General features: G+C 33.2%; 5 protein-coding genes across 5 annotated transcripts; 1 reads left to right on the top strand and 4 right to left on the bottom strand.

The window, feature by feature from the left end:
• Window positions 1–412: 412 nt before the first annotated feature.
• Window positions 413–4,947, top strand: LOC143589138 (palmitoyl-acyl carrier protein thioesterase, chloroplastic-like). The gene is made up of 8 exons (XM_077069984.1): window positions 413–666; window positions 1,214–1,328; window positions 2,350–2,879; window positions 3,425–3,558; window positions 3,644–3,757; window positions 3,846–4,017; window positions 4,124–4,192; window positions 4,538–4,947. The coding sequence occupies exons 3-8, from the start codon at window positions 2,373–2,375 to the stop codon at window positions 4,802–4,804; spliced, it is 1,263 nt and encodes a 420-aa protein (XP_076926099.1). The 5' UTR covers window positions 413–666; window positions 1,214–1,328; window positions 2,350–2,372; the 3' UTR covers window positions 4,805–4,947.
• Window positions 4,948–16,245: 11,298 nt separating this feature from the next.
• LOC143588810 (mavicyanin-like) lies at window positions 16,246–16,767 on the bottom strand. The gene is made up of 2 exons (XM_077069724.1): window positions 16,545–16,767; window positions 16,246–16,490 (listed from the first exon to the last, which is right to left on the bottom strand). The coding sequence occupies exons 1-2, from the start codon at window positions 16,765–16,767 to the stop codon at window positions 16,246–16,248; spliced, it is 468 nt and encodes a 155-aa protein (XP_076925839.1).
• Window positions 16,768–18,609: 1,842 nt separating this feature from the next.
• Window positions 18,610–19,131, bottom strand: LOC143588799 (mavicyanin-like). Its single transcript, XM_077069717.1, has 2 exons — window positions 18,909–19,131; window positions 18,610–18,854 (listed from the first exon to the last, which is right to left on the bottom strand). Exons 1-2 carry the CDS (start codon window positions 19,129–19,131, stop codon window positions 18,610–18,612), a joined length of 468 nt encoding a protein of 155 aa, XP_076925832.1.
• Window positions 19,132–22,893: 3,762 nt separating this feature from the next.
• Window positions 22,894–23,417, bottom strand: LOC143588788 (mavicyanin-like). The gene is made up of 2 exons (XM_077069709.1): window positions 23,195–23,417; window positions 22,894–23,105 (listed from the first exon to the last, which is right to left on the bottom strand). Exons 1-2 carry the CDS (start codon window positions 23,415–23,417, stop codon window positions 22,894–22,896), a joined length of 435 nt encoding a protein of 144 aa, XP_076925824.1.
• A 2,831-nt stretch (window positions 23,418–26,248) lies between these two features.
• Window positions 26,249–26,770, bottom strand: LOC143588777 (mavicyanin-like). The gene is made up of 2 exons (XM_077069699.1): window positions 26,548–26,770; window positions 26,249–26,493 (listed from the first exon to the last, which is right to left on the bottom strand). Exons 1-2 carry the CDS (start codon window positions 26,768–26,770, stop codon window positions 26,249–26,251), a joined length of 468 nt encoding a protein of 155 aa, XP_076925814.1.
• Between the last annotated feature and the right edge of the window lie 541 nt (window positions 26,771–27,311).

Below are 27,311 nucleotides of genomic sequence, written 5' to 3'. Positions count from 1 at the left end.
AAAATATGTTGGGCCCGCAAATCATCCCTTCCACAAGATGTACCTTTCGGGAAAGTTTTAGTACATTTCAGCACACAATTAAAGAACTAGTTTATTAAATACTTCATATATCCAAAACATTATCCAAAATATCCAAAAGTTATATAAAATTTATAAATAATATTTATTATTACTTAGTAATTAATAATTTTATTTCGAATACCACGATTTCAGAAAATCCATATTCAAATTCTCATATATACCCTGAATGTTACATAAAAGTAAAATTCATAGATAATAATGTATCAATTACATTATTAAATTATATATATGTTCAAAAATCAAAACCTTAAAACCAGACACCTCATTCACAACGTCAAAAAAAAACAAAACAAAACAAAACAAATGGCACAACCGTAAATAGCACCAACCCAAGGGTCAATAACAACAATAATAATCATCCTAACAAAAAAGCAAATCCCTACCACCAAAACACCGCTGGCCATCTCTCTCACATTTCTTCTCTTTCCTTCCAAAAAAAAAATATCATTTTTTGTAATTTTGTTTCTAAAGAATCATCTCACAAACAAAATTACAATAAATTTCATACCATCAAAAACCCAGTTTTTATTTATTATTACTTTCTGAGCAAATTTCATTAGGAGTTCTTCTTCAGCTTAAAGAGAGGTATGTTTACCGGTTGCAAGCATTTTACTTTTTTTACCTTTGTGAATCTGATGTAAAAATAAAAGGTTTGTATTGATAAAGGGAAATAGAATGGTGGGTGTAGTCTTTTTTTGTATTATTATTAACTTTTTTTTTGTGAATTTGTAATGAAAAAGGGTTTGTATTGATTTGGGTAAAATGGTGTGGTATGTGTAGGTTTTTTTGTTATTTTTGTATTTTTTGTGAATATTTTATAAAGAAAAAAGCTTTGTATTGTGTGTGTAGATTTTTTTTTGGTGAATAAGTTTTTTTTATTGATTTGGGGAAAATGGTGTGATTTGTGTAGATTTATTTTTATTATTTTTTTGTGAATTTGTGATTAAAAAAAACTTTTTTTTTATTTGGGGGAAATGGTGTAGTGTGTGTAGTTTTTTGTTTTTTTTTTATTTATTTTGTATTTTCTTTTTTTCTTTGTGAATTTGTGATAAAAATATCATTTTTTATAATTTTCTTTTTGAAGAATCAAAAACCTAGATTTTATTATTAACTTCTGTTTTATTTTCATTAGGGGTTTTTACAGATCGGATAATAAACAATGACAGCCTTGTTTTGGGGTTAAAAGTTTTGTATATTGTTGGCTCTTCTTCAGCTTAAACAGAGGTATGTTTAATGTTTGCTTACTGGTTGCAAGCATTTTAATTAATTACTTTTTTTTTCTTTTTGTGAATCTGGTATAAAAATTAGAGCTTTGTGTCAATTTGGTGAAATAGTTGGTGTGTGTAGGTTTTTTTATTTTTTATTTTTTATTTTTTGTATAAAAACAAGCTTGTCAATTGATTTGGGGAAAATGGTGTGGTGTGTGTAGATTTTTTTATGTATTTTTTTTGGATTTGTGATAAAAAAAAAGCTTTGCATTGATTTGGGGGAAATAATATGTTGTATGTATTTTTTTAATTATTATTATTATTATTATTATTATTTTGAATATGTGATTTGTATTGATCTAGAAAAAATGGTGTGTAGATTTTTTTTTTTTGTGAATTTGTGATAAAGAGTTTTGTATTGATAGTTTTTCAGTGGAATGTGATGTGGAATTAGGTTTGTGTAATTTAAAGTTTCAGATCTCTAGGTAGGAACACGTTTTGTTGGGTAATTTGTTTGGAAGTTAGGTTTGAATTAATTCTATTTTGGTTTTGTGAAAACTTGGGGATGATATATAATATGTATAATTGTTTCTGATGGTAATGTTATGTGCTGTTTAGACAACAGGGACATGTCATAGGCCCGTATGGTCTAACAAGCCGTATGTTAGAGCAAAAGGCAGTCAAAAGAGTCGTTAGTCATATGACTCGTATGATAGGTGACAAATGTCATACGAGTAACAAGCCGTATGATTTATTGACTGGTAAAGAAATGAACTTTTTAGCTCTATCATACGGCTCATATGACATCATACGATTTGTATGATAGGGGTAAAAAGGTCATACGCCCCCTTATGACATGACAGACAGGCTGGTGTACACTTTTGGGCGCAATTATTACTATTTTCATTCTAAAATACTTACAAAACCTTTGTAAATATGCAAAAAAATATCTTAGAAATCATATAATATACTTTCTTCTTGTTTTACAAATATGTAAAATCTTGTATGATTTAAAAGTTATTATTATCATGCAGGGATATATATATATATATATAGGGAGTTATTAATTAGAATCTTGTAACCATGGTTGCTACTGCTGCCACTGCATCACTCTTTCCAATCTCATCCTCGCAACCCGATTCCGCCAAGAATTCTGGTAAACACGGAGGCAGTTTTGGTAATGTTGACCCGCGCGGACTTAAGTCAAAGTCAAGATCCTCTAACGGTCTGCAAGTCAAGACCAACGCACAAGCGCCCGCAAAGGTAAACGGTACCCGAATAGGTGTTATGGATGGCTTCAAAACTGATGATAATGTGACGTCAGGTGCACCGAGAACGTTTATTAATCAATTGCCCGATTGGAGCATGCTTCTTGCTGCAATTACTACTATTTTCTTGGCTGCTGAAAAGCAGTGGATGATGCTTGATTGGAAAACGAAGCGTCCCGATATGCTTGCTGACCTGGACCCGTTTGGGTTCGGGAGGATTGTTGAAGACGGGTTTGTGTTTCGCCAGAATTTTTCGATAAGGTCGTATGAAATTGGGGCTGATCGGACTGCTTCGGTGGAAACGTTAATGAATCATTTGCAGGTATGGTTCGTTTTTCGAGGTGGGAAAATGGGCTGGTCGGGTTAGGTAACAGGTCGACGTTAGTGGTCGTTTTTTATGGGTTTAAATTGGTCGGGTCGGGCTAGGACTGTAACGGGTCGACATTAGAAGTATTTTTTTTTGTATGGGTTGAACTGACCCGAAACTAGGGGTCTAAGCGAGTTAATTATGTGTTATATATATGTGTGTGTATATATATATATGTTATATATTAAGCAAAACACTTTTGGTCCAAATTTTTAGAAATTTTAATATTATATATATAATTTCAAATTTGTATTATTTAAATACTAATCTCCTTTTTTTTTTTTAATAATTTGATTTCGAAGGTTATATGGGATAAAAGTAAACTTTGGATGACTTTCGACATGCTTCTTTTTTAACAATTTTATTAATTTTATGTTTGATCTGTTTATAAAATGAATTTATAACTGAATGGGTCGAAACTGTTTTTTTTTTCTTTTTATTTACACGTTTGACATTTTTAACATTTTAGTTACTAAATGAACCTTGTAATTGTTTGGCAGGAAACAGCCCTTAATCATGTAAAAAATGCTGGACTACTCGGTGACGGCTTCGGTTCAACTCCCGAAATGTCCAAAAGGAACTTATTTTGGGTGGTCACAAAGATGCAAGTTCTAGTCGACCGTTATCCAACTTGGTAATCCAAATGTGTATTTTCTATGAATGCTATCTGGTTGATTGATATTTTTTTAACATTTAAAAACGGTTAAAAATTATTTCAGGGGCGATGTGGTACAAGTAGATACTTGGGTAGCTGCATCTGGGAAAAACAGTATGCGTCGTGATTGGTTGGTTCGTGATTGCAAAACGGGTGAAATATTAACACGTGCTTCGAGGTTTAAACATTAAAATATTATGTTGTTTGACTTTGTTCTTATTCTTATTATCATTATTATTTATTTTGATTTTTTATTTTTTTTGTAGTAATTGGGTTATGATGAATAAAGTTACAAGGCGGTTATCAAAAATTCCCGATGAGGTCCGAACTGAAATCGAGCAATATTTTGTTGACACGCCTCCGGTTATTGATGATGACAGTATTAAGTTACCAAAACTTGATGAAAACACCGCTGATCATGTTCGTAATGGTTTAACTGTAAGTAAATTTTAATCTTCGTTAAAAAAAAGTTTTTTAATCCGCCTTTTAAAGAATAATGAATACGTTTTTGTTCTAATTTTAATTTTGTTTGACGAATATTTAGCCAAAGTGGAGTGATTTGGATGTTAACCAGCATGTCAACAATGTGAAGTATGTCGGCTGGATTCTTGAGGTAATTTTCGTTTGGTCGGACGTTCTTTTATTTTTTTATTTTATTATTATTTTTATAAACGAATGAACATGAGCAAAAAGTGTCGTTCATTTAGTTGAATGAACGAAATGAACACAGGTCTCGTTCATTCATTTATTTAAATTTGTTTATGTTCCGTTCATTTATGTTCGTCAGCATACATTTGTTTTCGTTAATATATTCATTAATTTTTTTTGTCCCACCACAACTAAGTCTAGTTTTAATAACTTTTCGTGTTCGATCATTTGTTTGGTTAAAGTTAAACGAACTCGAACATTCTCCTTTATGAGCACTTGTAACATTAAGTTTTTTATAATGTTTTTTTAGAGTGCACCACAGCCTGTGGTGGAGAACTATGAGCTTGCAAGCATCACTCTCGAGTACCGTCGGGAGTGTATGAAAGACAGCGTGTTACAGTCACTCACCTCCTTACTAGGCGGTGACGTGACGCCCGCTACTGGCGTCATCGACTGTCAACACCTGCTCCGACTAGAAGGCGGTGGTGGCGAGATTGTGAAGGGGAGGACCAAATGGAGGCCAAAATTTGCAAACAGATTCAAGAACATCAATCACTTCCCTACTGAAAGTGGCTAAAGTGCTTGTTTTCATTGTTTTGCTATTTGTGGTACACTTGCAAATTTCTTGCAATGTTTTAACCCCTCCTCTATGTTTGTTTTTTAATTATTTTATTTTATTTTAGTTTGAAAAAGAAGTGTAAGCCTATTGTAAGTAAGCCCTTTTGTGAAAAGAAAAAAAAAAGAAAATCTACTCTATTTCTGTCCTATACTCTACTGGAATGTGCTTATATTTATAATTCTTTATTATTGTAGAATGTTGGATTTAAATATTTTCTAATAGTTGGCTTGATTGATTTATTTTATTTAAGTTGTTTTGTTGGTTATGTTTAAAAGGTAACTTTTGTTTCTCTATTGTTATTATATTTTTAAATAAACAAATAAATAAATAAAACACTTAATATGAAAAGTTGCTTGTATACATGACTAGACAGTGGTAGTTGCTTCTGTACATGACTAGATAGTGGTAGTTGACCAAATTAGTTAAGGGATGTGTTATTCATATACCCTTTATAGGTATTATAAATAACGTAGTTATGGAAAATTCTGAAAACAAGCGTTATGGAAACAAATTTTAAGTTTTAGGTGTTATTTGTGAAAAAATTTAAAAATATGTATTATAAACTAGTCGTGACGAGTAGTTTGTAGAACCAATTAAAACTTGTCACGTGTCCTTACACTAACCGTAACGAACACATTCACTAATTATTTATTCGTCATGATTAAATAAGTTTCATGCCTCGTAATCAATGCCCACGAGTAATTCATAAGTCCTTTAGTCACGACGAGTAGATTATAAGATTAAACTAGTTGCGACGAGTTAGCTACTAATAAACTACTCGTGTAGGAATGTAAACCGAGTTAAAACATGGTTGGTAAATGTTGTATATATGTAATTTGGTATTATAAAATCCTAAATAGCCCCAGCTTTATTTATTGATCGTTAAAAAAAATCTAAAAAACTACTCGCGTCTTATTTATGAGAAACATGTAATAGCTTTTATTTGAGAAGAAGAGTGGGGGTGGGGGTGGGGGTGGTGGTGGGGGAATCTTACTCTATTGTATTTCAACTACAAAAACTAATATGTGATCCATATACTGCCATTTTAAGTTATGTTGATAGCTTACCAACACTACCTAAATTCCAACCACATAAAGGAAGAAATGTCAAATAAGAAAAGGTGGTCATTCGCTTATCAATGTTTTAATCAAAGTTTTTATGTAGTAAACTAAATTTACCACATATTTTATAGAACATTTTATCACTGTATTATTAAATGAATATCATTAACTTACATGGTATAAATTATTGGAGATATGCATTTTCTTTGAGATTTGAAAAGATCCGTCTTGACATTGTTGAGCTCTTCACATTCAATATGCAAACATTTTCATCATGGGGTTACCGATCAAGTCCCGGATCGATAATCAAACACGATATAAACAAATAACTCTTGTTTATTAATTAGAAAATTTAACTTAAAAAACTGATTACAATCTATCAAACCCTAACTCGGTTTGACTCTTGATGAACCCCAACTCGGTTACACCAACTTCACACTCTCTAATGTTTAACCATAACTCGGTTTATATAGACTAATCTAACTTGCTAGCCAAGACATTACCAAATATTATAAAACCCTAATTCTTGGGTTGAGCCTTACACTTGGGCCAACCAACAATTGACCCAACAATCACCCCCGCAATTGTTGTACCCGAGTCACCCGACTCACCCCCTAATTTCCTACTCGAAATTGGCAGGTCTTCAACTTCACGCTTGTCATCATTCTCTTGATTCTCCCGAGGCTTTTCATGATCTCTTGCAATGTTCTTTCGGCTCCACTTGGCTAGAAGACACACTTGCTTCGTTTGATCATTAGACGCCTTCCCTTGGACTTGAATCTCTTTCTTAACCACATGATTAGTTTCTTGAACACTCTTCTTTGGACTTTGAATTTTGAAACTTGGATCTTTGATTGGAATCTGACTCGTAACCGACTCGTCTTCTTTCAGCCCAATTATTTGAAGATCCCTACATGCAAAATTCTTCATTCCGATGATACCTTGTTTATCGGGACATATTATCTTGAGGCTGATATTGTATAATCGATTCTTGGTCCTTGTCACCTTCATCAAAAGCTTACATGCATCATCTTTAAAGGTTAGCAAATCGTGTTTCATGTAAATCTCGCATCCACCTTCCATTGCTTGACCAAGACTTATGATATTACACTGTAGGCTCGGGATGTAGTAGACATCGGTCAACAAACGTTGCTCTCCCGTTTTTCCTTCAATTAAGACCGACCATTTTCCCCGAATATCAATACAAGATTCATCTCCGAACTTCACCTTTCCCGTGACACATTCATTCAATTCATAAAAATACGCTTTATTACCCGTCATGTGATTCGATGCTCCGTTGTCGGGATACCAAACATCATTCTCCATCGGCTCGGTTTCGAAACGCTTTGGAATCACACCATCTTCATTCAGAAAAACCGTTTTCTGATCACCTTTTATCATAAATAAACTTGGATCAAAATCATCAATTTTGTTCAAATTAGATTCTTCCTTTTTCTTCATACGTTCTGGACACGTAGACGCAAAGTGACCAAACTCATCACAACGGTAACACTGAACCTGTGACAAATCCTTCCTTCTCCGTTGACGATCCTTTCTTTGACCCGTATACCTTGACCCACGATGTTGACCATCTCGTTTGTCACAACCATCTTGATCTTCATCATCTCGATATTGACCTCCAGTTTCACGGCCTTTTCCACGTCCCTGTGAACTCGGCCAACCCTTACCTCGGCTACGGACTGATCATACGACCTGCCTTTGTAATTAATTTCCGACCGATTGAAAAGTAACTGACCTCGTGAATTTGAAGTGCGTTCTCTCCCTCGTAGACGTTCCTCAAACGCCTTAAGTTTTCCAACAGCATCTTCAAACACCAAACTATCAAGATCAACACTTTGCTCGATTGAGGCTACCAGTTGAAAGTACTTATCTGGAACCGCATCCAGTAACTTCTTCACCAAGACATCTTGCTCGAACATGTGACCTAGACTCGTTGCCTTTGAAACCATACCTGTTATTTTTCCTACAAACTCGTCAACGGTCTCGTTTTCCGCCATCTTGAGTTTATCAAATTCACTTTTCAACGTTAGAAGTTGAGCTTTTTGAACTCGCTCGGCCCCAACATACAGTGCTTTCAAAGCCGTCCATATATTCCGGGCATTCTTGTATTGAGAAATCTAAAGAAGAATATCACCTTCTATTACTTGAAACAAAAACGCTCTTTCCGTTTTATTCTTCTTCGCATCAATAACTGCATCCTAATTTGGTTGAACAACTTCCCATAACTCTTGATCATCAAGATCGCTTCCACCACAATCGCCCATGTGATGTGATTAGTTCGTTCAACTTTGGAATCTGCAGCGATATCCCCCCACTAGCTTTGGGTTGGATTATAAGCTCTTATTTGTCACCTGCCATTGACGTCGTCGAACACCCTTGCTCCACTTCGTTAGAACAAATACAAACCACTCAGTCTGAACAACTTTTCAGAACCGAACACGCTTGCTCAAATCTTGGTTAAAACGTAACTCGTTTAACCCGTATAAAAACGAACTTTGAATTGAACTGTCTTGTTCAACCCAAATAAAACCCAATAATAATGGTTATCCTTCTTATTTAACCAATAATGATTAAACCTTATATAACCAATAAATATTGAACCTGATTGCTTATTTCCTTTTCTTTTAATTATAATGACCTGTGCCAAATCTTCCCTTTTCAACTAATAAAGAAACACACCCCGTATCTTTTTCCTTAGTTTCGATGTACCCCAAAGAAGAAAGTCAAACCACTTATTTGTTTTCTTGGAATCCGTGTCTTGCACAGATAAAGAACCACACGGTCCACACGTCTCCTTAAACCACAAACAACAAAGAGAAAAAGCAATATACTTAGCGATCTTCTTCTCGTTGGCGGCTTAGTCGATTATTGATTTCTTGAATTTGGCTCTAATACCAATTCAAGTCCCGGATCGATAATCAAACACGATATAAACAAATAACTCTTGTTTATTAATAAGAAAATTTAACTCAAAAAACTTATTACAATCTATCAAACCCTAACTCGGTTTGACTCTTGATGAACCTTAACTCGGTTACACCAACTTCACACTCTCTAATGTCTAACCATAACTCGGTTTATATAGACTAACCTAATTGCTTGCCAAGACATTACCAAATATTATAAAACCTTAATTTTTGGGTTGGGCCTTACACTTGGGCCAAACAACAATTGACCCAACAACCGAAACAATTACTTCCCCGCTTTCGATTGAGTTTATGCCTCCGCTCACATACGGCTCAAACTGCGGGGGACTACTAGCCATTAATATCAACCGATTATTTACGTGCATTTTGTAAATCAATTGTAATCATCAGTTAGTTAGGATGATGTGATTACCCTAAATAGCTCCTTAATTGTCCCCTTTACTTGTATTATATTTAGATCATTGTATTATTAAAGAAATATCAACACCCGAATCTCGCATTGTAATAGCAAACCAAAATATAAATTGAGCAGGAGAGAAAACTTGAATAAGATGCAAAAAAGTGTCCAATGGGCTATGGGTTGGCCCAAGGCTTGTTGCAAGTAGAGGTGCACAAAAAACCCGTACCTGGAATCGGACCCGAAAAAATACCCGGAGCCGGTTTATTTTATACCAGGGTATTCTATACCCGAAACTGTAACCGACCCTACCCGTAGGGTATGGATAGGGTATGCATTTTGAGGTCAATACCCGTACCCGAAACGGTACCCGATTTATACCCGTAAATACCCGGACCCGGTCATACCCTATACCTGATACCCGGTTATACCCGATACCCAATACAAATTTTCTAATACCCGAAATAATACCTGAGTTTTTATAGTATATTTTATGTTTATTTCACAACTTTTATGTTTAAGTTTTTGTAAAATGCATATTACTAAGTAAATAATTTGTAATTAGGTGGATTTATGGTTTTTGTAATATAGTTTAATTATTTTTATAAATTACAAAACAAGTTTAAATTTTAAACAAATTAAAAAATGTATAAAAAATTACAAATTCAAAACCGGGTATTAATACCCGGTCGTACCCGGTTCCCATACCCGAACCCGATCATACCCTACCCGGGTACATAGGGTTTAGTTTTTCTCCCTAATACCCTACCCGAACCTTACCCGATTTCTCTCAATACCTGATTTTCCAATACCCGATCATACCCGAAACCGGTTCCATACCCGATCCCGGGTTTAGAAAAACCCGATTTATGCACCTCTAGTTACAAGCATACACGAAATGACCGGATTAACAAAAAATCACATATGTTATTAACTAGTAGGATATCCGCACAACATGGTGTGTGTGTGTGGGTGGTGTGTGTGTGGGGGGGGGGAAGTGAATTTGGGTGGTATCATTTTGGTTATTTACGATAACGCTCAAAATAACAACCAAAAGAAAGAGCCCCAAAAATAAAGTCAATAATCAAAATGACATCTACACGAAAAGCATTCGGCAACTCAAGTTATCTTGTTAAGCGACTTTAGGATATCTAGTATATATAATATTAGTTGTAGTACAATAAGTATTTGGCACATAAGAGCACCTACAACTAGGGATAAGCTCGGTACCATACCGGTACCGAAAATACTGATTCCGAAAATCACAAATTCTTGGTACCTGTACCGTTATCGAAATATTCGGTTCGGTACCGGTATTGAGGTAAAAATTCAAGAAATACCGGTACAATACTGTGTCATACTGGTACCGTATCTATCCCAAAACTAAAAACTTTGATACTATTCGGTACCAATTTCGGCATCGATACCGGTACTAATCGTTACCAGTACCGAATTTGCTCATCTCTATCTACAACATTTGAAGAATAAAGTAGACCAAAAAAGTTATTTTTGTAGTATTGTTTTTTGTTCCAAAGGTTTTTAGGACAAAAAACCAGATCTACGATCTTCTACTTTAATAGTGTTCACACTTTATTAAAACATCGTTTTTGCGTTGCTGACAAATGAAATATTTAAGGAAAATTCTCAAAATAATCCAATTGTAGAGAGAGAATCCACAATTGATCCGAAGTTTAAAATCATTCCTTTAAAGTTATAGTGAAAACAATTGGAGGAGACACATTTGGAATCGTGCTAATGTGTTCCAAGATCCAATAACATTATGCCACATGTCTAAGTTAGACAAAGTTCATATATAAATCGTCTGACCACCCGTTGATGTGCTAAAAGTAGTTATAAATTTATTAACTAAATAAACGCTAATCTAAATACAAAATAATAATTTTGGACTCTTAACTAAAACTACTAACCGACAAGTGAACCGGTCGACTCTAGTACAACTAAGTATGCATGAATATCGAACCCACGAGACTCTTTTAATTACGCAAACTAACTAATTAGACTTAACTACGGATACGATTACTTATTTATTCTTAAAATGGGGGTTTTACTAAAAACTATGATTAAATTAATTAATAAAACTTAAGACGACTTTAACCAGGACTTAACTCAAACGATGATGAACAACCACATAGGCTAGAATCCCTAATGTATCAATTATCAAATGGTAGGAAAATGTTAATTATGGAACCGGAATCTTAAATTATTCACTTAAGGGGAAATCGAACAGGACCCTTGACCCTTCTCAAGGAAACACCTATGGAATCCTAATAAGCTATTATAATTACCGATTTTAATTAGACTCACTTACTATTGCTAATTTATTTTATGACAAGTACCTCTATAAGAAGTCTTACTTTACAGCGCATAAATCAAAGGTAATTTAAAGAATTCCCTCAAATAGATAGACAAGGCAAATAAACCAAATCTAGACGGACTCCTTACGAAGAACTAAATCTAGAAATTCATCAACCAAGACCTATCACATAATCTATCACCTTACAGCTATTTAGATTAGCAGCGCACTTAAGTCTACTTGATTTATAATATTCTTCCTATGGTATTATTACAAATCAACTACAAACTAGTCAAAAACACACAATAGATGACCTAACAAAATCCTATCATGTGAAACAATCACCAAAGAAGCTGTGAAACAATAAGACTCACCAAACAAACTTAAGCACACATATGCATCGAAAAAATATCAAGAAACCTCTTACTTAGTCATAAACCATAACAAAAACAGAATCCAAACCAAAATTAAATATCAACAAAAGTTCATTATAAGCCTAGGCGGTCTAAGGTTTTAGTCAACAACCATATTCAAGAGCAAAACTAAATAATTAAGTTCATACATTGAATTGATAAAGATAATAATAAATTCAAACCGGGAATAATGATGTTTGGTTGAGTAGGTGTTGAACCCAAACAATCTGTACTCGAATCAAAGCGCTCTTTCTCTCTTTTCCTTCTTCACGGCTGCCTCTCCAAAACCTCATTTGTCAAGCCACCTTGAATAAAAAAAAATCGGCCCCTCATCAATGTTGCTTTCTCTTTATATAAAACTAGAGTTTTACCTGGTGCGTTGCGTCGGGGCAGGTTGGTAAAACCCGGGTGGTGGTAAATCCAAGTGTTGTTGGTCCTAAGCATTGAGGCGGTAAGTTAAAGTAGGTAGTTTTGATGGTTTCACATGTAAGTTTAGGTGTTTAACAGCTTCATATTCACTTTACCCCTAAATATAATAAAATGGAAACCAAAAACATAGTTTCTATAATTAAATTCTACATGTATTAACGACGAACTTTTGACAAAAATAGTCACTAACTCCATTAGTAAATGAATAATTTTTGTTTTTTACTTTTCTAAAGTGCATCGGTAATTTCACTGGCAAAAACAAAATATAACTAGTTTTATACTCGTTCAGTAGACACAGGTTGATTAATATCATAACTACCTTTCTTTGAATTTTAAAAAACCATGACCTATATATTTTTAGAACTTTAAACTAAGAAAAAGTGACCACTAAATCATAACTTAAAATAGACCTAACCAATCTACATGATAATCATTGGTAAGTAGTTATGATATTGATTATGATATTAATCAACCTGTGTCTACTGAACGAGTATAAAACTAATTATATTTTGTTTTTGCCAGTGAAATTACCGATGCACTTTAGAAAAGTAAAAAACAAAAGTTATTCATTTACTAATGGAGTTAGTGACTATTTTTGTCACAAGTTCGTCGTTAAAACATGTAGAATTTAATTATAGAAACTATGTTTTTGGTTTCCATTTTATTATATTTAGGGGTAAAGTGAATATGAAGCTGTTAAACACCCAAACTTACATGTGAAACCATCAAAGATGAACCTTCTTCGCGTGTATTTATTTAAACTGCAAACAATTAAATGGTGGTGTATCCTTGATAAAAAAAATATATAATATTAAAAACAAAACGATTATACTTAAAAAAACATCACATACACGTTCATAACATTAACAAAGGTTATACTTATCCCTCTTAGAATACGAAAACATAGCATATATACATTTTTTGAATTTTACAGTATCTAAGAAATTGTAATTTAGTATATTTATATATTTTTAAATGTTAGCGTATTTTGTTCAGTTTATATTAAGGAACTTTCATATCTTGATAGATATACAGTGGCCATGAAGTCAATTGGCCTAACACGACCTGTTTTGACACATACCCAATCCGACCCGTGTTGACACACACCCAACCCGACCAATTTTAATAATTACCTAGTTGTTTAACCAAATACCCCACACCAGTTCAAACCATTACCCGACCCAATTTTATTATACCCATTGCCTGACCCAACCCGTGCATATCTATTTATGTAAATACATGTAAATTAAACATTCAAATCTAAGTTTTAGTGCCACGATTAAGATTAACTTGTACGCTTTAGTGCTGAGTCAACCGCATTATTCACAATCTCTTCGGTAACATATGTCCGCAATAATATAACATAATAAAATTCAAATTACCAAATCATATAAAAGAAAATAAGTCTTGTCTAATAATATGATTCTATAAACTAAAAGAGAGTTATATGATTTCGACTCATATAACTGTAATGGGTAATATTGGTTTTATTTATCTCAAACAGTTCAAATAAACTGAAAGATAATAGGGTTGAACCTTGCAAAAAATAATTGACAATAGTTTACCGTTAAACCTTGCAAGAATGTTCTTAACAATGATGCTTTTAGTTTTATTATATATGATTGATGTGTTAATATGATTATAAAAACAATAATATTACAATATTATTATAGGCATTTTCACAAACACATAGAATTGACCAAACATTTCAATTTCCAACACTACATGTTGGAGGTTCATATATAAAGAGGGATAAGATATATCGAAGATTGAACAAAAAAATATGAAGAAACTTACAGCGCCTGCGATAGGTTCGTTCCCCGTAAGAATGCTGATACCGACCTTGTAGCGAAAACCTCAATTAGAAACCCACAAAAGACACGCCAAGATGTTAACCCAATATATGGCTATAGATACCCAAAAGATGTTAGCTGACCATGATATTATCTTGAAAAGTCAACATACTGTTCTTACAGATCTACAAAGTACAATAGAAAACATCGCTAGGAGACTGGATGAAAAAGAAGATGAGAGATTGAAGTTTTTGGGATTTGTAGACGAGTCAGATGAGGAGATCACTAAAGTAACGGAGACGAAAACGGACGTTGAAGTCCCACCTCCGATTTCAAAGGTTACTTTTATTGATTACTAGAGTGACTCTGATGATGAGATAAATGAAGAAAAGTGGGTTGTTTATCAAAAGTCGTTAGTAAAGAAAGAAGATATAGAGAATGAATTGGATTTGGGTATTCACTTGAGTTGATGTTTGGTGTTGAGGAAAATGGTGAGAATAAGTTGTGTGAGGAGGATGAGTTTTTGGATTTTGAGTTAGAAGCTTTTCCTGAGTATGATGAAATAGGTGTTTGATTCGGAGGGTGACTTAGTATTTTTTAAAGCCCTATTAAAAGATATGGAAGTGGTGGTAGAGAAAGAACACCACCACTAGCCCGTGGCGATCGATAGGCTCTTTCCCCGTAAGCATGCTTGATATCGAAGTTGTAGCGAAAACCTCAATCATTTACCTACAAAAGATACGCCCAGAAATGTTATCTTAAATTCCAATTAAACACTAGAATATTAACTTCAAAACACCAATTGTTTGGGTCCATCTATGTAATTATTTGAGTTGTCCAAGGAGGTGATGATGAGAACCATATTAGTCCGTAAATTTTGATTTTATTTTATTTAGTTCCATTTCCTTAATTAACATAATAGAAACCAACAAAATTAAAGTCAATTTTTTTTACTTTTAGTGTCACAACGAACCTAACAGAAACCGATCGGATTTGCATTGACTCACCATCTCCGACAATGCTAAGGTTTTACCAATACACAAGTTTACCGACCGACCCCCCCCCCCCCCCAGTTAGCCACTGATCCACCTCGATCACTTGTTTTTTTTTAAATTATATTTTTCCGTTTTTAGCTTTGGTTTTGAAACGAACGTAATTGAAACTGACCGTATTCGTGTCGAGTTACCGCCTCAATGTCTAGGACCAACAACGCTTAAATTTTACTACCGCCCGCTCTTGCCGACCAAATAAATATATTTTTAGATATTTTGTTATTTTTATATGTTAATTTAACGACTTAATTTTTTTATTTTTAACACTTAAATTTTACCGCAACCGATACAGGCCGAATGTGCGTCGACTCACCATCTTAATGCTTGGGTTTTGCCGACTGCCCCAACGTAACACGCGGGGTAAAAAACTAGTTTTGTTGCAAATACGATTTGGTCGCTAAATATGCAACTAAAACTCTAGTCACAAAATCGGTCGCATTAATGAGTTTGAACCAAGTTATAACCGAAAGCTGGAATCTGCTGCAACTTTTGGTTTTTTCTAGTAATGGAGGTAGATGCCCAACTTATGTGAATTACAAATTTACATGGCAGGTTAAACACAAATTAAATTTGAATTAATTCTTGGCTACTTGGAATTAATATTAAAGTTGAGCACTAAGCCTGGTACGTGTAGTAATGTTTGCTCCTACGCAAAATGTGGAATGGATGACGTGAGCATGGGGAAAGACTGTGATCCTTGTACGAGCTTACGTTGAATGTTGCTCCTACAAGAGATCATTGTAGTTATCTTTAGTTAGCATATCATAAACTCTTGTGACATTTTTACATAGAACTTAGCATAGAAACAAATTCTAAACAATTGATACAAATCATGATAATCAATTAATAAATTTAGTAGTATATTATAATCCAATCCACTTTTAACTTACATACACTTATTATTGTTTCAACCATATTGGCTCTAGCAACTCGTAAAAACATTTATTAAAATAAACACCAAAAATGTGACTTATATATAGCTACTCAGAGCTTTATTTTGGCTTGACTGTGATCTGTAACTTCATGCCTTCATTACAATCGTTTCCACGGGCACTTGCGAAGTAAAAGGTTCCTGGATCTGCCAAAGTCCAAAATGTATATCCACAGCCTGAGGCGTCAATCAGTGCCTGCTCAAATTTACATTCATTATACTCCTTCTCACCGATCCACACTACATTATGTTTGCTCGTATCGTAATTGAACTCTGCACCAACAACATAAATCAACACATAAAAGCCTACACAATATATTTTAAAAATCTACAAATCATGTAAAATGGTTAAGAATATACGTATATTTTCTCCGGCCCGGATGTCCTTCGTGGCTGCCCAAGCTTTGTAATCAACGCCTGTGGTCCAACCTTTATCATCACCAACATAATGAAATGTTCCAGCCCCACCTTTTAGTGATTTGATATCTAGTTCTTTTGGAAGATTAGTAGCTGCTCGAACCCATGTGGCTTGAGCCACTATTGTTGCGATTAGGATGAAGATGGCCAAATTTTTGTTACCCATATTGATATTTGTGTTTTTAGAATACAACATGGACCTCTAATATATAGAATAAGGAAGCATGCTAAAATTTCTCTACACCATTAGAATTGAGAAAAAAAAACATTGGTTTGCCGAATGACTCACTCAAACTTTATAAATCTAAATCCGGAAATTTTGACATTATAATGCTATAATAGACCAACAAAAAAGTTATAGATCTGTTATTCTTTTATTTATGGGGGTATAGTGTTGGTAATTCCACCATATTTACAAGTCGGTGAATATTGAAGGACCTAGTTGGTAAGTCGATTAAGTTGGTTTAGTTTCCCAAACGTAACGTAATTAATATGGTAATGTCTTGGTCACCAAACTATGATTGGATTATAAATATAGGGTTTGATTAGAGGCATATTCTAAATCTCACTTCAAGAGGGTATTTGGTTCTTCCCATGGAGATTCGTCGGTTCTCGTTTTGTTAGCTTAATTTTGTTGTTTAGGCTTCTCATTTGTGTTGTGATTATGTATTTATGTATGTCTAGCAGTTGATATGAGTTAAGTTTAGGCTTATTTAATGTTATTTTGTTTCCGAGTAAAGAAAATATTTTTGTATTATTAATTACTTGAAACCTTGAAGCTGATTATTTTTTTGTTTGGGTTTGTTTTCAGTTTGATAGATTTAGTTGAAGTTACATTTTTTTTCAAATTTAATATAAAGGTCGATGTAATTAAATTGGTGTTAAAGATATCGATTCCTAGTAAAGTTAAATCGGTTAGACAATGGAACTTGGCAATAAGCTGAGAGTTTTGGAAGAGAGAAGGTTATTAAAGCATAGTTTTGAACGCCATTTGGAGCTAATGAAATGTCAAGGAACGAAAATTTGCCACAAACGTATCTCGTGTCTTGTAGAGAAAGTAAAAGCAATATTATTTTTGGTTAAATCTTAGATCGAAATTTAAGTCGCCAGAATGGGACATATAGAAGTCGTATAATTTGTATGACGTAAATTTGTAAATTGTAAATGAAAATTTGTAAATTGGACTCTTCAATGCTAGACTTTGGCTAGTTGTTGTTTTCTTTATTTCTATCATTTTTTTTTATCTAATACCGTCGTTCAAAAATAGACGAAAATATTTACTTGTCAATGGTTTGTACCTAAGAAAAAACAAAAATCTTGTCAATGGTTTGTAAGTGATGCAGTAAAATTTGTACTTTTAGCGATCTATGTATTTTGCCCAATTCCGGATTAGAAGGGTTTTGCTTTTGATCTATGGATGCTCTAGGTAGGATTTACTTGTTAAAAATATATTTATATAAATTTCATAGTCCATTTTAAATATGCTCTATTTTATTTTGTCCTATTATTATGGGCTTTTGAATAATCTTGTGTTGGGGCTTATGAATGATATATGAGTGTGGTTTATGGATACATGTCTTCCTCTTCATGCCTACTTACTTTTAGTATCCCGTGTCTCCTACTATGGAAACTCTAACCTGGATTGTTCGAGGTTCCGTGATTGATTTTTACGAAGCGTAGTCAATAAATTGACACTTTTGCTGGAGTAAAAGATACAAAAGAAGCATCGATCGATTATTAACAATGCAAGTCTAATCTTCTTTTTTAGTTTTAAGTATTCATCCATGTATTTTTCTTCTTGTTTTTTTAATATTATTGTACAAACCATTCTAAACAATTGATACAAATCATGATAATCAATTAATAAATTTAGTAGTATATTATAATCCAATCCACTTTTAACTTACATACACTTATTATTGTTTCAACCATATTGGCTCTAGCAACTCGTAAAAAATTTATTAAAATAAACACCAAAAATGTGACTTATATATAGCTACTCAGATCTTTATTTTGGCTTGACTGTGATCTGTAACTTCATGCCTTCATTACAATCGTTTCCACGGGCACTTGCGAAGTAAAAGGTTCCTGGATCTGCCAAAGTCCAAAATGTATATCCACAGCCTGAGGCGTCAATCAGTGCCTGCTCAAATTTACATTCATTATACTCCTTCTCACCGATCCACACTACATTATGTTTGCTCGTATCGTAATTGAACTCTGCATCAACAACATAAATCAACACATAAAATCCTGCAAAATATATTTTAAAAATCAACAAATCATGTAAAATGGTTAAGAATATACGTATATTTTCTCCGGCCTGGATGTCCTTCGTGGCTGCCCAAGCTTTGTAATCAACACCCGTGGTCCAACCTTTATCATCACCAACATAATGAAATGTTCCAGCCCCACCTTTTAGTGATTTGATATCTAGTTCTTTTGGAAGATTAGTAGCTGCTCGAACCCATGTGGCTTGAGCCACTATTGTTGCGATTAGGATGAAGATGGCCAAATTTTTGTTACCCATATTGATATTTGCGTTTTTAGAATACAACATGGACCTCTAATATATAGATGAAAGGAAGCATGCTAAAATTTCTCTACACCATTAGAATTGAGAAAAAAAACATTGGTTTGCCGAATGACTCACTCAAACTTTATAAATCTAAATCCGGAAATTTTGACATTATAATGCTATAATAGACCAACAAAAAAGTTATAGATATGTTATTCTTTTATTTATGGGGGTATAGTGTTGGTAATTCCACCATATTTACAAGTCGGTGAATATTGAAGGACCTAGTTGGTAAGTCGATTAAGTTGGTTTAGTTTCCCATACGTAACGTGATTAATATGGTAATGTCTTGGTCACCAAACTATGATTGGATTATAAATATAGGGTTTGATTAGAGGCATATTCTAAATCTCACTTCAAGAGGGTATTTGGTTCTTCCCATGGAGATTCGTCGGTTCTTGTTTTGTTAGCTTAATTTTGTTGTTTAGGCTTCTCATTTGTGTTGTGATTATGTATTTATGTATGTCCTGCGGTTGATATGAGTTAAGTTTAGGCTTATTTAATGTTATTTTGTTTCCGAGTAAAGAAAATATTTTTATATTATTAATTACTTGAAACCTTGAAGCTGATTATTTTTTTGTTTGGGTTTGTTTTCAGTTTGATAGATTTAGTTGAAGTTACATTTTTTTTTTCAAATTTAATATAAAGGTCGATGTAATTAAATTGGTGTTATTGTTATTTTTTCTTTACCATGACTGACTAAGAAATTTTTATTTACGAGGCTCTCTTTTTTCGTTGTTCAGGGTTTTCACAAGTAAATATTGAAATTTTCGGATCGGTCATCAGCCAAATCAGGTAACATATTAGTATAAGATATGATAATAGAAAAAATATTATCATCACATATTAAAAACATACAATAGTAATATGAGGACCTCTTTCTAAAGCCCTTAAACCAGTCATAACTAAATTGCCTTAATTTACCATCAATATCTCGTTTGAAAAAACATGACGTTGTTGACATGAACCTCTTTGGTTCTGGAATTGTTTTTTGTTCATCAACAAAAAACCTAGAAATCTTTGTTTTAGTTTTTCTAAAGTTGATCTAACTCAATGACCTTCGATTTTTTTCAAAAATCTTTGTTTTTGTTTTCATATTATGTGATTTTGAACACATGATAGATCATTATTTTCAAAAACTTCCGTAGCCAAACCCAAAAACTAACCTTTGAAAAATCAGTTGGAACAAACTGCAAGCTTTGGAATCGTTTAAAAAGTCTTTGAAAAAGCTATTATAAAGAATTCGGCGATGTAATCAGTCGGATAATTTCTTTTAACCAAAGAAAACACTAGGTAAATAGGGATTTACTACACGAGGGTTAATCTTATATACCATGCCACCATGGGTTCCATAAAATATTTCAAGTAGTTCTTTACGTTTCTATATATAATGTATAGGTAAAGACTGGTATTGTAAACTTTAGTGATTAAGTAAAATTTCTGTTTATTGACTTCTAGGGTTTGTATATGCACTTTATATGTTTTGCTATATATGTATGCTCTTTATTCTCTAAATTTTGGTAGTTGGAAAACTTGATACCACAAACAAGACTTTTGAAGATATCGAATCATAGTAAATTTGAATCGGTTAACTGTGTAACTCAACTAGGAACGGCAAACCATTTGTTGGTTACATGCTCGATGGCCAAAACAGTTTTGTGGAAAGTTTTGATTTGGCTAAAGATATCGATTCCTAGTAAAGTTAAATCGGTTAGACAATGGAACTTGGCAACAAGCTGAGAGTTTTGGAAGAGAGAAGGTTATTAAAGCATAGTTTTGAACGCCATTTGGAGGTAATGAAATGTCAAGGAACGAAAATTTGCAACAAACGTATCTCGTGTCTTGTAGAGAAGGTAAAAGCAATATTATTTTTGGTTAAATCTTAGATCGAAATTTAAGTCGCCAGAATGGGACATATAGAAGTCGTATAATTTGTATGACGTAAATTTGTAAATTGTAAATGAAAATTTGTAAATTGGACTCTTCAATGCTAGACTTTGGCTAGTTGTTGTTTTCTTTATTTCTATCATTTTTTTTTATCTAATACCGTCGTTCAAAAATAGACGAAAATATTTACTTGTCAATGGTTTGTACCTAAGAAAAAACAAAAATCTTGTCAACGGTTTGTAAGTGATGTAGTTAAATTTGTACTTTTAGCGATCTATGTATTTTGCCCAATTCCGGATTAGAAGGGTGTTGCTTTTGATCTATGGATGCTCTAGGTAGGATTTACTTGTTAAAAATATATTTATATAAATTTCATAGTCCATTTTAAATATGCTCTATTTTATTTTGTCCTATTATTATGGGCTTTTGAATAATCTTGTGTTGGGGCTTATGAATGATATATGGGTGTGGTTTATGGATACATGTCTTCCTCTTCATGCCTACTTACTTTTAGTATCCCGTGTCTCCTACTATGGAAACTCTAACCTGGATTGTTCGAGGTTCCGTGATTGATTTTTACGAAGCGTAGTCAATAAATTGACACTTTTGCTGGAGTAAAAGATACAAAAGAAGCATCGATCGATTATTAACAATGCAAGTCTAATCTTCTTTTTTAGTTTTAAGTATTCATCCATGTATTTTTCTTCTTGTTTTTTTAATATTATTGTACAAACCATTCGAACCTAGATGTTTTGCTTAAAAAACAATCATACCATTCAATTTTAGGCATTTACCTCATGTAAGAATTTAATGGAACAAAAATGAGAGACACGTTAATAACAAAATGATGAGCTTCAAAGAGTCGTACCATATGAATGCATTCATATGATCCAAAAGCGTATTAAAAGAAACAAAGTAGTGTTGATTAGTTCTTCATGTAAGCAATAGAAAATATGATAAATATCAAATCTATGAACCTGTTACAATAGTGAGAGTAGTAACCGCAACAGAGAAGGATGTAGATGATATGGTTGTCAGCTTGGTCCAGTTACCCTTTACTCCTTTAGGATGTATAGTTAAGGATAGTGGTAGAGTTCTTGAGAGGAACCGGGTTTAGGAGAAAGGAGAAACACAAAATTGTATGTGTGTGTTATTAGGGTATGATTTTAATTTATTTTCTTCATTTATATACACCCAAGGAAAACCATTTATGAGCTAGTAAGGGTAATATGATTTATCAACAATTACCAAACTAATATATAATAAGATATGATTAATATTTTGATATATTATAATATACATGATTATAGTGGCCATATATAAATATATATAATTATATATTTAATATTGCATTCTTCCACTTGACGGAGTAATCATTTATTATAAGTATTAGATAAGCCTAATCATGAGTTAACATTCATTTTAGCTTAGACTTAAAAAGGAGCAGAGAAATATAGTTATTGAATTAGACGTCAGCTCAAGATCCTCATTTATCATACTACAGTCCTTATTTAAAATTTAAGCATTTGTGATCAAAGTTTTCAAGTAAGCCCTTTAGAACGTTTAATTTGTATATTAATTCGTATATATATATATGTCGTTATGCATGCATAACATATTAAGAGACGCACAAAATCAAAACTGAGGAAAATTAATAACTAGTCATTCATAGTACGATATGCAATTATACATGGACATTAGTAATCCCGTCTTAATTATTAAGCACTTTCATAAGACTTATGGGTGACAAACCATTAGTTATTAGTTTCTCTTTGAATATAATCTTTAACAACCAAAAATGTGACTTATATATAGCTACTCAGATCTTTATTTTGGCTTGACTGTGATCTGTAACTTCATGCCTTCATTACAATCGTTTCCACGGGCACTTGCGAAGTAAAAGGTTCCTGGATCTGCCAAAGTCCAAAATGTATATCCACAGCCTGAGGCGTCAATCAGTGCCTGCTCAAATTTACATTCATTATACTCCTTCTCACCGATCCACACTACATTATGTTTGATCGTATCGTAATTGAACTCTGCACCAACAACATAAATTAACACATAAAAGCCTACACAATATATATTATAAAAATCTACAAATCATGTAAAATGGTTAAGAATATACGTATATTTTCTCCGGCCCGGATGTCCTTCGTGGCTGCCCAAGCTTTGTAATCAACGCCTGTGGTCCAACCTTTATCATCACCAACATAATGAAATGTTCCAGCCCCACCTTTTAGTGATTTGATATCTAGTTCTTTTGGAAGATTAGTAGCTGCTCGAACCCATGTGGCTTGAGCCACTATTGTTGCGATTAGGATGAAGATGGCCAAATTTTTGTTACCCATACTGATATTTGTGTTTTTAGAATACAACATGGACCTCTAATATATAGATGAAGGAAGCATGCTAAAATTTCTCTACACCATTAGAATTGAGAAAAAAAACATGGGTTTGCCGAATGACTCACTCAAACTTTATAAATCTAAATCTGGAAATTTTGACATTATAATGCTATAATAGACCAACAAAAAAGTTATAGATATGTTATTCTTTTATTTATGGGGGTATAGTGTTGGTAATTCCACCATATTTACAAGTCGGTGAATATTGAAGGACCTAGTTGGTAAGTCGATTAAGTTGGTTTAGTTTCCCAAACGTAACGTGATTAATATGGTAATGTCTTGGTCACCAAACTATGATTGGATTATAAATATAGGGTTTGATTAGAGGCATATTCTAAATCTCACTTCAAGAGGGTATTTGGTTCTTCCCATGGAGATTCGTCGGTTCTCGTTTTGTTAGCTTAATTTTGTTGTTTAGGCTTCTCATTTGTGTTGTGATTATGTATTTATGTATGTCTAGCGGTTGATATGAGTTAAGTTTAGGCTTATTTAATGTTATTTTGTTTCCGAGTAAAGAAAATATTTTTATATTATTAATTACTTGAAACCTTGAAGCTGATTATTTTTTTGTTTGGGTTTGTTTTCAGTTTGATAGATTTAGTTGAAGTTACATTTTTTTTCAAATTTAATATAAAGGTCGATGTAATTAAATTGGTGTTATTGTTATTTTTTCTTTACCATGACTGACTAAGAAATTTTTATTTACGAGGTTCTCTTTTTTCGTTGTTCAGGGTTTTCACAAGTAAATATTGAAATTTTCGGATCGGTCATCAGCCAAATCAGGTATGATAATAGAAAAAATATTATCATCACATATTAAAAACATACAATAGTAATATGAGGACCTCTTTCTAAAGCCCTTAAACCAGTCATAACTAAATTGCCTTAATTTACCATCAATATCTCGTTTGAAAAAACATGACGTTGTTGACATGAACCTCTTTGGTTCTGGAATTGTATTTTGTTCATCAACAAAAAACCTAGAAATCTTTGTTTTAGTTTTTCTAAAGTTGATCTAACTCAATGACCTTCGATTTTTTTCAAAAATCTTTGTTTTTGTTTTCATATTATGTGATTTTGAACACATGATAGATCATTATTTTCAAAAACTTCCGTAGCCAAACCCATAAACTAACCTTTGAAAAATCAGTTGGAACAAACTGCAAGCTTTGGAATCGTTTAAAAAGTCTTTGAAAAAGCTATTATAAAGAATTCGGCGATGTAATCAGTCGGATAATTTCTTTTAACCAAAGAAAACACTAGGTAAATAGGGATTTACTACACGAGGGTTAATCTTATATACCATGCCACCATGGGTTCCATAAAATCTTTCAAGTAGTTCTTTACGTTTCTATATATAATGTATAGGTAAAGACTGGTATTGCAAACTTTAGTGATTAAGTAAAATTTCTGTTTATTGACTTCTAGGGTTTGTATATGCACTTTATATGTTTTGCTATATATGTATGCTCTTTATTCTCTAAATTTTGGTAGTTGGAAAACTTGATACCACAAACAAGACTTTTGAAGATATCGAATCCTAGTAAATTTGAATCGGTTAACTGTGTAACTCAACTAGGAACGGCAAACCATTTGTTGGTTACATGCTCGATGGCCAAAACAGTTTTGTGGAAAGTTTTGATTTGGCTAAAGATATCAATTCCTAGTAAAGTTAAATCGGTTAGACAATGGAACTTGGCAATAAGCTGAGAGTTTTGGAAGAGAGAAGGTTATTAAAGCATAGTTTTGAACGCCATTTGGAGGTAATGAAATGTCAAGGAACGAAAATTTGCAACAAACGTATCTCGTGTCTTGTAGAGAAAGTAAAAGCAATATTATTTTTGGTTAAATCTTAGATCGAAATTTAAGTCGCCAGAATGGGACATATAGAAGTCGTATAATTTGTATGACGTAAATTTGTAAATTGTAAATGAAAATTTGTAAATTGGACTCTTCAATGCTAGACTTTGGCTAGTTGTTGTTTTCTTTATTTCTATCATTTTTTTTTATCTAATACCGTCGTTCAAAAATAGACGAAAATATTTACTTGTCAATGGTTTGTACCTAAGAAAAAACAAAAATCTTGTCAACGGTTTGTAAGTGATGTAGTTAAATTTGTACTTTTAGCGATCTATGTATTTTGCCCAATTCCGGATTAGAAGGGTGTTGCTTTTGATCTATGGATGCTCTAGGTAGGATTTACTTGTTAAAAATATATTTATATAAATTTCATAGTCCATTTTAAATATGCTCTATTTTATTTTGTCCTATTATTATGGGCTTTTGAATAATCTTGTGTTGGGGCTTATGAATGATATATGAGTGTGGTTTATGGATACATGTCTTCCTCTTCATGCCTACTTACTTTTAGTATCCCGTGTCTCCTACTATGGAAACTCTAACCTGGATTGTTCGAGGTTCCGTGATTGATTTTTACGAAGCGTAGTCAATAAATTGACACTTTTGCTGGAGTAAAAGATACAAAAGAAGCATCGATCGATTATTAACAATGCAAGTCTAATCTTCTTTTTTAGTTTTAAGTATTCATCCATGTATTTTTCTTCTTGTTTTTTTAATATTATTGTACAAACCATTCTAAACAATTGATACAAATCATGATAATCAATTAATAAATTTAGTAGTATATTATAATCCAATCCACTTTTAACTTACATACACTTATTATTGTTTCAACCATATTGGCTCTAGCAACTCGTAAAAAATTTATTAAAATAAACACCAAAAATGTGACTTATATATAGCTACTCAGATCTTTATTTTGGCTTGACTGTGATCTGTAACTTCATGCCTTCATTACAATCGTTTCCACGGGCACTTGCGAAGTAAAAGGTTCCTGGATCTGCCAAAGTCCAAAATGTATATCCACAGCCTGAGGCGTCAATCAGTGCCTGCTCAAATTTACATTCATTATACTCCTTCTCACCGATCCACACTACATTATGTTTGCTCGTATCGTAATTGAACTCTGCATCAACAACATAAATCAACACATAAAATCCTGCAAAATATATTTTAAAAATCAACAAATCATGTAAAATGGTTAAGAATATACGTATATTTTCTCCGGCCTGGATGTCCTTCGTGGCTGCCCAAGCTTTGTAATCAACACCCGTGGTCCAACCTTTATCATCACCAACATAATGAAATGTTCCAGCCCCACCTTTTAGTGATTTGATATCTAGTTCTTTTGGAAGATTAGTAGCTGCTCGAACCCATGTGGCTTGAGCCACTATTGTTGCGACTAGGATGAAGATGGCCAAATTTTTGTTACCCATATTGATTCTTGTGTTTTAGAATACAACATGGACCTCTAATATATAGAGGAAGGAGGCATGCTAAAATTTCTCTACACCATCATAATTGAGAAAAAAAGACATTGGTTTGTGAATGACTCGCTCAAAGTTTATAAATCCGGAAGCAGCCTCTCTATCCCTATGGGATAGAGGTAAGGCTGTCTACATCTTAACCTCCTCAGACCCTACCATAGCATTGCTATTGGTGGGATATACTGAGTACGATGATGATGATGATGATGATGATGATGAAAAGATAAACAAAATTATAGATATGTTATTCTTTTATTTATTGGTGGTACAGTGTTGGTAATTCCGGACCGTATTTACAAGTCAGTAAATATGGAAGGACCTAGTTGGCAAGTCGGTGAAGTTGGTTTAGTTTCCCAATCGTAACGTGATTAATATGGTAATGTCTTGGCCACTAAATTATGGTTAAATTATAAATATAGGGTTTGGTTAGAGGCTTTAGCCCTAACACTGTTAGCTTTGACCGTTATACGGGGTCGTGTAATTGGTCCTT

Source organism: Bidens hawaiensis, unplaced genomic scaffold (assembly GCF_021521415.1).
Source record: "Bidens hawaiensis isolate Kalapana, Puna unplaced genomic scaffold, B.hawaiensis_p1.1 tig00001576_1, whole genome shotgun sequence".
NCBI lineage: Eukaryota > Viridiplantae > Streptophyta > Magnoliopsida > Asterales > Asteraceae > Bidens > Bidens hawaiensis.
This window is presented reverse-complemented; position numbering and strand designations above follow the sequence as displayed.

Coding starts and splice junctions, on each gene's coding strand:
- LOC143589138 (XM_077069984.1), top strand. CDS start 2,373: ATGGTTGCTACTGCTGCCACTGCATCACTCTTTCCAATCTCATCCTCG. Junction 2,880..3,424: donor CGTTAATGAATCATTTGCAG/GTATGGTTCGTT, acceptor ATTGTTTGGCAG/GAAACAGCCCTTAATCATGT. Junction 4,193..4,537: donor ATGTCGGCTGGATTCTTGAG/GTAATTTTCGTT, acceptor ATGTTTTTTTAG/AGTGCACCACAGCCTGTGGT.
- LOC143588810 (XM_077069724.1), bottom strand. CDS start 16,767: ATGGGTAACAAAAATTTGGCCATCTTCATCCTAATCGCAACAATAGTG. Junction 16,491..16,544: donor CCGGGCCGGAGAAAATATAC/GTATATTCTTAA, acceptor TATATTGTGTAG/GCTTTTATGTGTTGATTTAT.
- LOC143588799 (XM_077069717.1), bottom strand. CDS start 19,131: ATGGGTAACAAAAATTTGGCCATCTTCATCCTAATCGCAACAATAGTG. Junction 18,855..18,908: donor CCAGGCCGGAGAAAATATAC/GTATATTCTTAA, acceptor TATATTTTGCAG/GATTTTATGTGTTGATTTAT.
- LOC143588788 (XM_077069709.1), bottom strand. CDS start 23,417: ATGGGTAACAAAAATTTGGCCATCTTCATCCTAATCGCAACAATAGTG. Junction 23,106..23,194: donor CCGGGCCGGAGAAAATATAC/GTATATTCTTAA, acceptor TTGTTGGTGCAG/AGTTCAATTACGATACGATC.
- LOC143588777 (XM_077069699.1), bottom strand. CDS start 26,770: ATGGGTAACAAAAATTTGGCCATCTTCATCCTAGTCGCAACAATAGTG. Junction 26,494..26,547: donor CCAGGCCGGAGAAAATATAC/GTATATTCTTAA, acceptor TATATTTTGCAG/GATTTTATGTGTTGATTTAT.